General features: G+C 36.1%; 1 protein-coding gene across 5 annotated transcripts in view; it reads right to left on the minus strand.

Annotated features, from left to right (window-relative positions):
* LOC120341806 (diacylglycerol kinase beta-like) overlaps window positions 1–15572 on the minus strand; it is a 55703-nt gene that overhangs the window by 18255 nt on the left and 21876 nt on the right. For all 5 annotated transcript variants that reach the window (XM_078111182.1, XM_078111184.1, XM_078111183.1 and 2 more), the window contains 2 exons: window positions 13984–14058; window positions 11745–11864 (listed from right to left, as the gene is read on the minus strand). In XM_078111182.1, coding sequence (XP_077967308.1) covers window positions 11745–11864; window positions 13984–14058 — 195 coding nt within the window. The remainder of the gene's footprint in view (window positions 1–11744; window positions 11865–13983; window positions 14059–15572) is intronic.

The following is a 15572-nucleotide window of genomic DNA, read 5'->3' on the forward strand; positions in this document are numbered from 1 at the left end:
TGGTTTGGGGAATTGCTGCAGAGAAAATCGTCAACGTTGAAAGACATATTACTCTGAGAATAAATTATAAGGTAATAAATTAATAACAGCAAATTTTATTAGAACTTATTAGTCCTGGGCTTTTCCGGTTTGGTTTGGGGAATTGCTGCAGAGAAAATCGTCAACGTTGGAAGACATATTACTCTGAGAATAAATTATAAGGTAATAAATTAATAACAGCAAATTTTATTAGAACTTAATTTTCGATAGAATAATTGGATCAACTGAAGAACCTCCCTCCCAGGGTACCCAACTGAAGAAAAATTTCACCCCAAGTTAGACCAACTGTAGAATCTCCACCTCAACTAAGACCGTCTAACCCAGTGGTTCTCAGCCTGTGGTACGCTGGAGCGTTTCAAGTGGTACGCGAGCAGCTTTGAACTATTGCAACAACTAACTTTTGAGTTGGCTAAAATATGGCGGCAACGCCTTTTTCCCCATACTGAATGTATTTGCTGAACGGGTATATAGAAGTACCAGTCCTGGGCTTTAGACATCGCCCGCTACTGCCCACCTAAAACGAATCCCCGCCCCAGGAACGTGTTATGTCGTTAACGCATCTCCATTGAGAAATCGACAACGAATGAAGCGTTTGGCGGGATTGGTCGACGCGTATAGAGATACTCTGATGATAGGCGCCTTAATACATCATACAGACGTTACTATTGCTACCTGATGTATATGTCTGTATATTGGCTGATCGGCATAATCTTAAGTTTTTAGGCTAATTTATTTGGAGATTGGGTTAGGCAATTTCTGATAGCGGCTAGCTCCAATAAAATTGTATTCGTTCGAGTTTTGCGATAATTCAATGGTGGCGATGATCGAAGCCTTTCAGCTCTGACGGTAGACGACGCAAATTCTCTCGCGATTTTGCGTGCAATTAATACGTTGGGACTTTTCACGCAGATCTTAAATGGATGTAATGCCACATAAAATAATCTCATAGCGCGTTTCTTGTGCCACTGTTTCCCACCCCAAATGGGAGTTTTGTCGGTGGTACGCGGCCAGAGTAAAAACACAAAAGTGGTACGCAGTCAGTAAAAGGTTGAGAACAACTTAAATAACCCTAACCCTACCAAATAATTAGTCTAGGTCAAATGAAGGATCAACTGGGATTATCGGCTTATTAGAATAACAGCGCTGTAATTAGATATAAGTCATACCGGTTGATGCTTCTCGCCTATATCTGTTGAGATCCATGGGTCTCTCGATAGTCACAAAATATACTTTTTAATTCTAAAATAGTTTCTCTCTCAACAAGGTTTTCAACAAGCGGATATACATAGTCCTAATTTTGCGTAAGTCGGAAATTGTAGTAAGAACATGTAGTAATAAATGAAAACTACAAATAAGTAAAGTAATACAATTATACAAATTCAGAAAAAAACATTAAACTTTTGTTTCACAAAAATGCAAGTTGACTAAGCGCATAAGTTCATATATAATCGAATAAGATTATAAGCAAACTATAAGACTTAAACAACCGTAATCAAACATCTTTCAATGTAATTCAATTTTATTCATATCGTGCCCACTCGAGTTGAGTTTCCTCATATATTTTCGTCACCAGCGTTCCATAATCTGACTTTGTTAAATTCTGAATGTGACGTCTGGTATTTATACCATTCTGATGACTTCGAAATGAATAACGTTTGGAGAAAAGATGACGAATCAAAGCAGGCAAAATATATTTATTTGATCGAAAATCCAAGGAAAGCAAGTCAAAACAGCGTGACGGTGACGACGATCACTGTTTGTTTTTGTATATACTTTGGTACAAACACCCATTGCAATTAAATTGTTCATTAAATCCACTTATATAAGTTAATTGAATTGGTTTATTTCGGGTAGAAAATTTTCATATATTTTGTGTTACAATGCAAACAGAAAATCGATATCAATTTCATCGGCGATATTTCCTAAAATGGACAGATAGTCGAAAATATTTGCTTCGAAAATAGCACATCCTAGCCCTTATTCTAGAGCGTGTGTCGCTTGAAATTCCTTTCGGAGCACTTGTTCGTTTATAACAAAAACATTTGTCGTTTGCATCAAATTTCACTTATTTTACAAAATTCGCCACCACGTGGATTTCTTTTTGGTCGATTTCGTATTTCTTGTGCTCAGCCAAATACGAAAAAAAATAAATTCTGACCTGGCGATCATTGAAGTATCAAGAGATGCTGACACTCTATGAAGAATTATAACGTGAATAACGCATTATAATAGGTACAGACGCAAGGCTCAAAACAGTTACAGTAATGCGGTGGTGAATTCCACATAAATGAAGTTATTGGAAAACAACCTTCACCAGCATTTTTTGTCGTGTAGGTGTACCGACAGTGAATGGATGGGAGCTCACATCTATGTCTATAACACAGTAACAATTTAAAAAAAAATGGTAAATGTGCCTGAGATATTAGGCAGTGTCGTTGTTATGATGGCACAACATAGATTATGCAGTGTAACAAAACCCAAAATTGGAAAAGTTGGATAAAACATCTCTGTGAATAAGTATCTCATTCTCATATGTTGGGTAAACATGATTACGATCTGTTAATGGAATTGTACAATCAGGTACAATACTCAAGAAAATCAAAATGATTTCGAATCGGGTTTCGGTGTTGGACACTACACTTGGTAAGAACATTTCAGCCGTTTGGATACAGGATTAAAAAAAAGAACAACGTTAATAAATGGGGTTAACATGTGAAGTATAATCTTTTTATAGATGAGCGCTTGGATTGCCTTTGATATGCTGAATTTCATTTTATATGTGAATGTGAAATTCTGAATATTCTGATTACTTCGTGTTGCAAATGAAAATATGGTTTTGAAACTAGGTTAAATTGGTTACGGTAGTCATATGAGACACAATGCAATTTGAGTTTCTTTTTCAAATAATCGCATATGACCCGATCAGAATTAGTCTACAGGACTAAGTACGTCAGTAACCGCGGAAACCGTATTATATTATATATAGAAGAAATAGAAGAATGAGTAACCGCTTTCTGTGCATTACCGTCGTCCTGTGTCGTGCGTCCAGACTGCAAGACACAGTTTCCTTCCATTGAATTTTAAGGGAAAGTTTAGTCAGTATTACACCAACGTCTTCCATGTCTAAATATATGACCATCGAAGACGTCACAACTTGTGAACAGAAATATATACGAAAACTAAACAATATTTTCCTGTTTAAAATTTTAATTGTATGAGATGCGTCACCTCAAATCTACGTCAGCGTCGAGATGCTTGGATGAACATGGCAATTACTTAACCAAGTTAGACAGATAAACTAATAAAAGACAACATTCTATGACTTTGTGACATCTACAAAAGCATACTAAACAGCACTACAGTAAATTTTTTAAATATTTCTAAAGAGCAAATCAGTTTATCACTTCAAGCTATAGGTTCAGAGTTCAGGCTTAAATTTGGAAAAAATTGAGCTTTGGCTCACATCCAAACAATTTTTTTATGGCACATTTCAACGATTACAGGCTTACAGCAACAACTAATCATATTTTTTTTTAACAGTCAGTTGCACTAGTATAATAGAACGGTAAGACGTCTATATATAAACACTGGACAAATATGTTATGTGATGAATAATACGTCTCTGAAAAAGTTATACTAACTCTGGTGTTTTCCAAAGTTTTATTTTTTTATTTAACAGTCAGTTGCACTTCTGATTTCTCAATTTTATCTTGGAGGAAAGAGCAAACGACCAGTATTTTAGGGTTAGAATCAGGCATTGAGAAGCCTGACACTTATCAAACTAGTATAATATAACGGTGAGACGACTATATTATATAAACACTGAACAAATATGTTAGGTGAAAAATATTCGTCTCGGAGAAAGTTATACTAATTCAGGTGTTTTCCAAAGGTGACATTGAAAGAGTACTTACCGTAATATAAAACCAATGGTAACGTTCTGAAAAAATGTAATAAACCAAAACACATTCCCCTCTAGCCAAATCGATACCAAACTATTTTAGCACCTCAGGCTATAGATCTCGGGGGTCAAAACCCAACGCTCAACCCGTCATGCATAGTATAATAAATTGGATAACGCAAACCGGAAGATCACACCGTTTCTGGAAAATACTAGTTTTGGGGGTAAAGAAAAAACGCCTCATAAAATACAACTGTTATTATCGTCGTTTTTAATTGATCAACTAATTAATTCAATAATTTATTTTAAGATACTTTTATAATTTTTAAATAAAATTTTTTTTAACAAAGTTTCTCTCGAGAACAGATTCCAGTCAAATTAAAGTATCATTTTAACAGTTCAAATATCCAAGCAATTTTATCTGTTTTCTTCAAATGGAGTAACCTGTTTCTGAATGACATAGAAACCTGGATGTATGGCTGAAACAGTCAATTATAAATAACAGGAATCTTAATAAACAGGTTGTGTGAACGATAAATCTTTAATACCTATTACATAGAATATTTTTGTGTATTTTAATCCGACAGTGACGTCCAAAACGAGACAATTTTAGGCGTATCTTGTTATTCCAATGTTGTTATGAACCTATACATGTACGCCAGTGGTGGGATTCAGCCGGTTCGCACCGGTTCTATAGAACCGTCTCATCGGAATTTTTTGAGATCAGCGAACCGGTTAGCATTACTGGTTATTGTCAACAACTTTTTGTAACAGAACCGGCTGAAAAAATATGACTTTTGTGATGGAACCGGCTGACAAAAATTTGAATCCCACCACTGATCTACGCTAATACAAAATGTAAACACTATAATATGATGACAGTATGACACCGGTTCACATAACATCCGAAGAGGGGTCAAACAAACCCAAGCGTTAAATAAGTGTTTTGATTATATAACGGTCGTTTTTTTTCATTGTAAGACTGCTTTCGGCGGGGGCAAAAGGGTGCGAGTTTACAGGGATATTAGCAAATTTTATATTCTTTGGACGTCGGTACACATATACATGAAAAGTTCTAAAACAGACAGCAACTAATATATAAATGGATAATTTCAGCGTAAGACAATTAATTAAAATATTTTTATACGGAAATTTTCTTAGAGAGAGGTGACGCGCACTCACTTGGAAATATAGGGGATTATTGTCTGAGCGAAATTATGAGTGACCAATAAGTGACAAGGGTACTCCCGTATAGTGTGTGTACCAGGTTAGGGTTAGGCTATAATTTTATTCCGATTTTCCTTATTTTAGTTCTATTACGAGTTCGGGGACTGTCTGTGTTAGCCAAGTGAATATACCCCCTGTCCATAGGCTTCCGTCCATTTACACAACTTGATGTAAAGTGGGCGAAAAAGAATAGTTACCTCCAATTCCATATTGGTACACACACTTCTGGAGCGCCGTTACAAGAACTACTGAACTAAGTATGAATCATTATAGTGTAGAATTGAGCGAAAGTGAATACCTGCTGACGTGGGACTTTAAGCAGTTCATGTCAGTATACGATCAGGAAAGCAACTTTGAGGTAGTGGAAGTTCTCGAAAAAAAATTTTTGGCACGAGAATATTTTTCTTTTGCTGAAAGTCAAATGTGCGACTCCTAATAGCGTGATATAACAATAGGACTCTAACCCCAGATTTTGGCCCATGCTGTACTTTTAAGTCGCATGTTTAAAGTTTTTTTTTCAACTTTCTTAAATTTATGTCCCGTGATTTAACCTTGTGTGTGGTCATTTTTGTACCGCGGAGTTCGAAATAAATCACATTATCTTATATGAATCTCCGTTTGGCCCAACTGCTGAGATTACCAAGCATGACGTCATGCTCCACATCCTACAAGGTGTGGAAACTTCTACTCCTCTATCAAGAAACATACGTTTGCTATTCAATTTATCGCTCTAAAAGGGTGACGTTAAAACCAGTTTTAGAAACTAATTAAATGTAATTGCTGTCTCCTAAGGAAAGTCTATTCGGATTACTCGAAATTGAAATTGTATAATCAAACAGTGAAACTACCTCGATTTGGACATCTCTAGGGTGGGACCATCTGGTAATCGTAAACATTTTGGCGTAAACATTTGTCTACGTATATTATTACTAACGAGTTTGATCGGGTACCTCTTATCCGGGTATTTTAGGCTCATAATGACGTCACAAAAGCCGCAGACAACATTAGTCTTTGGAATTAAAGCATCAAGGGAATCAACAGTCTATGTATGATTCATTTGTTTTTGTCACCGATTAAAGATGAGTGCTTATATCAGGATATAATATTAAAAATTTCCGCTTAATTTGTTGTGATTTTTACGTAATTTTATCATCATAATACTGAAACAAAAATATATATGTTTCAGCAACGAAAGAGTTTCAAAATAGGCATAACCAGGTCGGGAGATAACGCACAAAATACACAAAGTTGCATACGTGTACAAAATTAGTCTATTAAAAAAAAATTTTGGTATTATATATTACTCGAATTATTTATATAAAACAAGTAAATAAAAAATCGGATTTGTTGATAATGCTATAAATAACATTCGATACTGATATAAAAGACACAAATAAATTAATCGACAAATAAATCGTTTTGCTAATTTGACTGTCATCTCTTTACCTCCGCGTACATCCTATATCAGGGTCGTCCAACCCGTGGCCCGCGGGACATATGTGCCCGCGGAAGCATTTTAAATGGCCCGCGCTGTATTTTTCAGAATTGAATAAAAAAAAATGAGTAAAACTATTTTTCGAGTGATGTAGTATACAAAGATGTGATACAAACAATTTGTTTATTTTCATGAAATGTGCTCTGCCAGACCTTTCAAACGAGTCATGAGTGCCATTTTGAATCGGAGCCAACTGGGAGGAGATATCGATACATAGTCGCTTACACACTTGGTCTTTTACTACTCTATATGATGTTATCGCAAAACAATCGAAGCCATTCTCAGATTGTGAATTCGTTGAGAAGTGTATATTATGTGTCGTTCGAGTTGCCTATGTTTTACGTCCGGAAATAAAAGAGGTGTTTGCAAAAATAGCCTGTCAAGACAGACCATAACTCGTCCTGTAGAAGAGCTAGGGAACTCTATAGCGGAAACTTGACATCATGTTTACTACCCAGTTGGCGAGTTGGCGATCTTTTTGTGGGGAGGTAATGATGATTTAAAATTACCGACGAGCTTGCAGCCAATGTCCCTATTAAGGGTACGATGAGAGGCATTGATTTGTTGGGAGCTGTGATAAAAATGATCAAGCGTCTTGGCTTGTCTTTGGCAAAACTTTCGGGAATAACCACTGATGGCACTCCATCAATGGTTGGGAAACAACAGTTTTATTGTTCTAATAATTGTGAAATTTTGGTGTGAGGGTATTGTTTGTTTTTTCAATAACCTGTTGTAGTGTAGCAAAACTAGAACATAACTACTATATTAAGTGGCCCGCGCAGTTATTAGTAAACTACATGTGGCCATTTGGCCAAAAAGGCTGGACGACCCTGTCCTATATGAATAAAAATACATAAAGCGACAATTTTTGGGAAACCATTTCAAGAACGTACAGGGAGAGAGAGAGACACGTTTTTTAAATATGACGGTGTTAACACGTAACACAAATTATGAAATATTGTGTGTGAAATGAGTTTCAGGATTTGTAGAACTTTGTTGTGAAACTTATAAAAACAATGGCGATCCAAAAATGCCATATACCAATTGTAAAACACCTTCCCCATATTTAGCACATTATGTAACTTGTGCATAAGGTCGGTTTCGTGCTACCTATAAGGTTAGAGTATTTTCATGAAGTGAGATTCACTCAATCAGGACAGGTGTCGCACAAGTGCAGACCAAGTTTGAGAAAAGCGAGACAAGACGTTTTTCAGACATCCAGTTAATGAATGCATACATATATAATAAAATTGAAGATAGAAACAGCAATTATGCGTTCCAAGATTACAGAAATCCATGACTAGCGATTTTCGGTCTAAACTCTATGCGGTTGCGTTATGGTCGACTCTCAGAAAATATATACAAATATAGCACATAAAAGTATTTTAGGAACAACATTCTGATTCAGAATAGTTTGTCTTTATCAGAAGGTAAAAATGCAATTTCTTTTGATTATTTCCCTCAATATGCAAAACTGTAAAGTCACGATGAAAAAGGCAACCATTGTTGCTTACACAGCAAAAAATGATTAATTCCTACTATTTATCGTTGAATCTAATCTAAAAATAAATAAAACTCAAAATATGTAGTATATTTGAATTGTGTTCAAAAAATTTGTCTTAAATTCTTTTATTAGAATTACTTTCATTTTGCGTAAGCTTGTAATGCGATTAAATAATATACAGATGTAGGCTACATAAATTCGAACAAGTCGAAGGTTCTATAAAATGCAACGCTATGATGATGATGATGCTTTTTATGATTTTCATTGCTCTAAACCAGCAGTGTTTAACAGCTAAGCCATTTAACGTGGCCCATCTCATCACTCAGATTTTTCCCCATCGAGCATAAAATCATAATCCGATAGTTTGTTTAGCGTTATATATTTCGCCGTTGTCCGTTGCCCGCTGCTTGTGTACATGTGAAAAGTAAGTTTCTTCGTGTGACCCAGCAGGATGATGTATAAAGTTAGTGATATGGCCCAAAAATGTTGCAGGCGCCTGCTCTAAACAATGCCCGAACTTCCGAAAGCGAAGCTACTGAATGGCCGCTTGCTGGTTCGTTCCATCACAGTAAATTAATTTAAACCAATTTATTACGGCCCGTATGACGCACTTAGTAGACACTATCTCGTTTGCTTTCGATAACAGCATGGTTATGCCGAGCCATCGACCACTGTCCCAAAGATGAAATAATTCCTAGGGGATAGTACTTGGAGGAAAACGAAGAAATACTAACCAAAAAGCACTGTCGTCGATGATTTTTGGCGCAGCGAAACAACAGCGAAAGGACTCTTGAGCTTTGGATGAGATACTGTAGTGTGTGTACCAGGTCAGGGTTAGGCCATAATTTTATCCCGGTTTTCCTTATTTTAGTTCTCTTACGAGTTCGGGGACATTCTGTGTTGGCCAAGTAGATATACCCCTTGCCCATAGTAATCAGTCTTTTTACACAACTTGATGTAAAGTAGGCGAACAAAATTTTTTACCTCCGTATTGATACACCCACTTCTGGAGCGCCGTATGATGCACGACAAAATCGAAGGGGTATATAAAATTTGACCATTTTTTCCATATCAATCTTAGATATTATCGACATTACCAAAATTTTCAAATAACATCCTAGCGAGCGTAAAATAAATTATAAACTCAAGTTCCGAACTGAGACGTAATATTAGGGTTGCTATCATTTTTATATTAGGAGAAAAGCAAAAATTTGATATAAACTCAATTGCTGTGTTTAGAGCGCTTCGTATCAAAAATGATATACAACAGACACGGGTATTAACAATAGAATTTAAAAAAATGTTGATAAAGTTTGGTTTTGAATGTCATCACTTGCATTTCACTCAAGCATCGGTTTTACTCAAGCATCTACGATGACGCAAATGTCGGTTTAGAATTTAAGATCGGCATTTGCATAGACATAATCTGATGTAAGTCCATTTTTATTAGAATGTAATTTAAGTAAATTAGAGGTTCTGGCATTCATGCCTCACTATAAACAAATGAGTAAAGTGAAAGAGGTGGTCTGTATTAAAGCTAACTGGAATTCCAGAAAGGGCTTGTTCAAGACCGCGTGCCGTTAGTACAGTTCTAAATATAGCCGACCTTCGTTATCTTTGCCCTGGCCTATAATCTTCATTACAACCTGAAACCTAAGAATTTTTAAAAGTGCCAAGACTAAATCAAGTATGTGACCTATATGATACGCGCTTTACAAACAACACCCCACGCTTGATAAGGTATATGAAAAAATATCAACATAAAGAATTCAGACCAAAATATCCCTGGCGATACTATCTTGTTTGAAAACAAAATCGCGTTGGATAACTGCTTTCTGACGTCATAAGCAGGCTGAAGGAGACTAAATTTAGAATGTAACTTGCTTGATAGGAACTTATTACTATAATTTCAACTTTGACCCTCCCTTTGTTTTCAACTTTATCTTGTAGGCAGGGTCAAATAAGTCCCCGTAATTGTGACAAAAATTATGACAATATATAGATTTTGTTGCATTGTTCCATTTTGAAGTAATCTTGCAGTATAGAAAGTGATGAAAATTGTAATAAAAGCGAGGAATTTACTTGGAATCATAAACAGAAATTTTATTTTATACTACAAAATATTTTTTTATAAAATTTTTGTTACGTTATAAGGTTAAAGTCTTGCAAAAGGAACGAAAGGGAGACAAAGTGTAATATAGACCGAAGCCACCAAATGAAGCGATTGATAACTCTCGTCAGTGGTCGTCACCAACCAAATTCTGTTATTTTGATAGAAATAGGTATCCCAAACAATGTGAATTTTCACATCTTTTCTTCCATCAAGGCTAAATACAAGCACTACAGCGCCACTGATGGACTTGAGGCTATTAGGTACGTTTATTAGAGAGACCGACATATTTTTTTTCGAAATATATTGAAGTGCTAAGCTAAGGATAAGTATAAGCACAACAGAACCCCGTGGTAGATACGGAGCTATTGAGTATCTTGAAAATACCCAAGTTTTCTGTTTATAAATATCTTATACAGTATACATTTATAGGGTGCATATGATTCATCCATACCTATACCGAACTGACTAAGACTCTAAAAAGCAACACACTGATACATAAGGATAAACTATGTTTATGGAATAACCGAAGTCTTTTCGTTGAGGCATTTCTCGGTTTTATTACAGGAGAGGTTACGTTGTTTAAACATAGTATCTTTGTCTTGCGGTGCCAACTTGTAACCATTGATCAACCATTTGAATTTTAACTGTAGCGTTGGTGTTCTGCGTCTGACTCAGCCAACAAGACAAAATGGTGTATACGTGTTTCAGTGAATCCCGAGTGCCACCGAGCGGACAGTATTTCCCGAACGAGATCATCGTCGCATGCGTGGGTGTGGAGTCGCAGTGTGATATGTTTTTACTGGAGTTGGAGCTAGGTCGAATTTGTCAACTGCTTGGAGTCGGTAGTCGGAATTCTATACTCTCAAGTCTCAATTGTAATAATAAAAGTCAAAATTTTTCTTCGGGAACTCCAAATGCAGCACTTTCACTAAGCTTTCTTAATAACGGTCTATTAAAATAGGCTTGCCGATGCTTTTGTTATCATAATTTGAATATATCTTCGAGTTCGAAGGAGTATTCGGAAAAATTTTTATGACCCGGAGTTGAAGTCGGATTCAATTGTAAATTTTCCTCGACTCTACAACTTTTGTCGTATGGCAGTTGTTTACAAATTCTACCTATAGAAAAAGTATTGCACCACCCTACGTTAAGCGCCCGTGATTTTTGCACTGACCTAACTACAAAAGAATAGTGAGATTTGAGATTTAGCTTTAGTAAGCCACAATGCCTATCTATGTTCATCAACTCACAAACTGTGTGATAAATTGAGTAATCCGTGAAAATACGGCTATTCAAACTCATGTCTTTGTACTTTTACATTGTCGCCTGACCAAACCTTTGTCCATGGCAGAAGTACTTCCCAACAAGTACACGATTTGAGTATATGGCCGTCCACATGCTGCTATAAACGTGGTGTAAGACTTTGATAAATCAATAATATAGAAATCTTAGAAATTGTGCTCACAGTTTCAAGTCCAAGTAGTACAAGTAATGGGATAGTAGTCAGTCCTCCCTGTATCCATTCTTCTAATGAAACGACGCCGTCACCGTCATAATCTATTTCGTGAAGCATTTCTTGAAGAATCTAAAGAGCAGTAATTTTTACCATAAAAAAATTCAACTCTCCAATTTCAAAATAGTTTCCGTTTGTTGTTACAAATTCGCAATGTGGTGAATGTCACTGATGAAAAAACGAAGGTAAATTTTCAGTAGCTATTTTGTCCCATATAATCAGGAAAATTGTATGAAGAAACTGCGGACTATCAGGCGATGGAATTATTTCCGTCGACAAATAGCAATTTGGGAATCTGAAAATCTCTCCCCCTCAATCAATCGCAATGTACTGAATAAAGATAAGGGATAAATTATATCTTCTTAATTCTGGAATCCTACAATTGCAAATGTACTTTCCTTATTGATTTTGCACATACAAGATACAACATAATTTTACTTTGCATAATCACAATGGCAGCCACATTGAACTATGTGCGCGTGATTGCAAATTCGCAATAACTTTGACGCACGCCTGACGTTATTTCTATTGTCTAAAACGAGTGGGAAATGCGTCGTGTGCTACGTTATTACGCTGTGATTGTTTTACATTGCACAACAATCGACAAGAAACGCTATTTTCGCTCACACTTCCCACACATTTTCCCGTATTTCTGCGTGAGGTACGTCGCAACTAAATCTGACGCACGCAACATAAACTATGATCCATTGTGCGTGGACGCTGACACAACACATATTTTCTAAGAATAGGTTACATGCGCTAAATATAAACGTTGTGTTGTGACTGTACACAAATGTGATATTTTCAATGAATACAACAATGCAAATGGCGACATTTCCTTCAGACTTTTTATTTGAATGATTCGTAATGTAGTATGGAAATAACTAGGAATTTATTTCCAATATCTTTATTGCTACAATACATAAGGTAGTGGGTGACTTCGATGAAAGAGAATGCCTATTTCTCTGTGATTCCCATAAATATTATGTTGTCAAACTATGTAACACCATTCCGTTTTTGCTTTCTTTCGACTCACACCTCAATGAACCTGCTTGGCAAATGCAGGTAATGATTCTCTGCCAAAATATACGAAGTTCAAGTACCAAAACCGCCCAGGCATGCAATACAACAAACCCAAAAAGTCCTCAAATTGAGGCAATTTATACAAAAGTTTGCAAAAACTGAATGTTTATAGTTGCGTTACTAAGATGGGTTTCAGCAAGATGGATTTCTGTTGGTACAATGCGGCGTTTGCTACTGAATTTATCAAATTGATGATAATATTAGCACAGCATGTAACCGTAATCGTTGTCGGTGCAAGTCTAATTCTATAAACTTCCAATGCAAATATTTTTGCTCAAAATTGAGTTGCGGGCTAGTTATAATACAACTACACTTGTAACACACCACGCAAAGAAGGCACTTTAGATGCGACATTCCTCACGAAATGATAGATGTACCAAAACGAGGTTTGATTTCTTGCAAACGCTTTTGTATTACTTCACACAATAGTGTCAGAGAATATTGCAGAAAACACATTGCAAAATACAACATTGTTGTCTAGACTTAATCAGCCTGAATTGTTAGATGAACTCACGACTTTTAATATGTACGATTTATAAAGATCCAAATTCAACTGAAGTAAATATACTCCAAAATAGCCATTTTATTTGCAGATATATTGGGATTTAGCTAAAGAAATAAGAATGTGGCCCAAACAATGATTTGCGTTGATGTGAAATTATCAGTTGGGGTTACGAAAGACAAACTATCATTTCTTTCTTTATGACTTTGTGAAAGTGGATCCATATGCGTATAACGCAAGGATGCTGTAGCAATAATAAAGACGACTATTCTATTCAACCCAAGAGTTTTGCTGCACACTAACACAAATGTATTTCTGTAACGTTCCGTTTGACCGGGGTCAGACTTGTTCACATTCAGACCAGCATATTTCAACTCATGACGTCGGTCAGACGAAACATTACAGACATACATTTGTATTAGTGTGCAGCATGACTCTTGTATTAAATAAAATGATGTGAAAATTACTTTCCCTGCAAAAACTGGACCATTCAAATATTGATTTTCAGTATCGATATATAGTTGAGAATTGAATGTAGAAATCAACTGAATCAACAGAAGCTATAGAATAAGTAAATGGAAGAAAAAAATGAGCAAAAGAACTTACTGGTCGTAGTTCTGTGACATCCCAACCAAGATACTCTGCAACATGCATCATCTGGTTGACAATTCTTTCCATTTCCTAAAAACAATGACAGAATGTTTATTCAAAGATAATCGTCAACAAATTCTATCGATATCCGTAAACAAGGAATATACTCTTCCGTTATAGGAAAAATTTCGGCACTGTTCACAATACATTGTGAGCTAAAACTAGCCTGTATTTCACACTCGTTCGTATAGATACAGATATTCGCACTTTAGACCGGAAGACATATTATAATATTCAAACGCTCTCTGCCGACTTATTGCCGGAGATTGTGTTTAGTTTTTGAGACTTCGCCTTAATGATGAAACATAAAAAACCAAGTATATAAAAAGGTAAAATATGCATTCAATATAAATGGAAGTAATATGAGCACAGATTTGCATTTTATATATTTTACGTACATGGCACATCTGTATTGTAGTAATTTGCTATCTCATGGTCCCAATGACCTGTATGTAATGTGTATTATTACGTGAAAAGTTGGCCTGAATTGTCGTCTTAAAAATAATTAGAGAAGAGGGAGATTTGAGTCCGTGCGTCCTGATTGCTCAAAGTTCAAAAACGTCTGCAGATAGGTTTGAATATTCACTTCTCATAAATCTTATAATATCTTAACGATTGGCTCGTCGTCGCAAAAATCTAATAGGTTTGTTGGAATTCAAATGCTTGAAAACAAGCACCCTCTGCGAAAATCTATCGGCCTGCCAACCAGTTAACACACAGAATTATCTATCATTACAGAAACATTTGCAGTGGAATTCTCGGTAACGTTGTTGGTTCGCGTAGATGTGTTTGCTAGCAAATGGCATCATTTGTAAGGGAAAGAAAATGCGTTCAATGTGCGTCCATGCTTGATCATTGTTTCTTACCCAAACCGAAATTGGAATGTCTTTTTAATGGAATGTAATGGATCGTAAAGATAGCGAAAAGTCCATTTGTAACGTGCGGTCAAGAACATCATAATATTAAGTTCCCCAATGGCATGACATTTTATCCCTTTGGGGAAGTGCATAAAAAATTAATGTCGATGGTATGGTTTTCATCAAGTTTAAGTTCCTTCCAGACTGCATCTAATAGAATTAATTATGTGATGGCATTTATCATGACATAGAGCTGTGGAATAAGTTGCACACAGAAACTTGTGGTGTAAGACCGCAAGTACAAAATTGTGAATGGTATAATAGGGCTACCGCGAAATACGGGTCAATAAAAACAGGAATTTTTTTGGAAAATCGTATAAGGGTGGTGGATAGGTGGACAATAATCAAGTGATAATCAGGTGCAGGATGGCGATGAAAAATCTGAATCGATCTACTTACTAGCAATATTGTATATGCTTTATTTTCACTAAATCTAAATATCAGTCTACATGGGAATGAGCAATGTTTCTCGAGCAATATGACCCGTCATTGTCAGATAGCTGCAACACGACACCCTTTCTGGGACGTAATTTGCGTCATGACGCCGACGCACCCGCGTTTACGCACTCGTTCCCATCACGTTTACTATAGTGATCAACGCGCGTAAATTAGTTGGGAATTCAGAAC

Source organism: Styela clava, chromosome 3 (genome assembly GCF_964204865.1).
Source record: "Styela clava chromosome 3, kaStyClav1.hap1.2, whole genome shotgun sequence".
Taxonomy (NCBI): Eukaryota; Metazoa; Chordata; class Ascidiacea; order Stolidobranchia; family Styelidae; genus Styela; species Styela clava.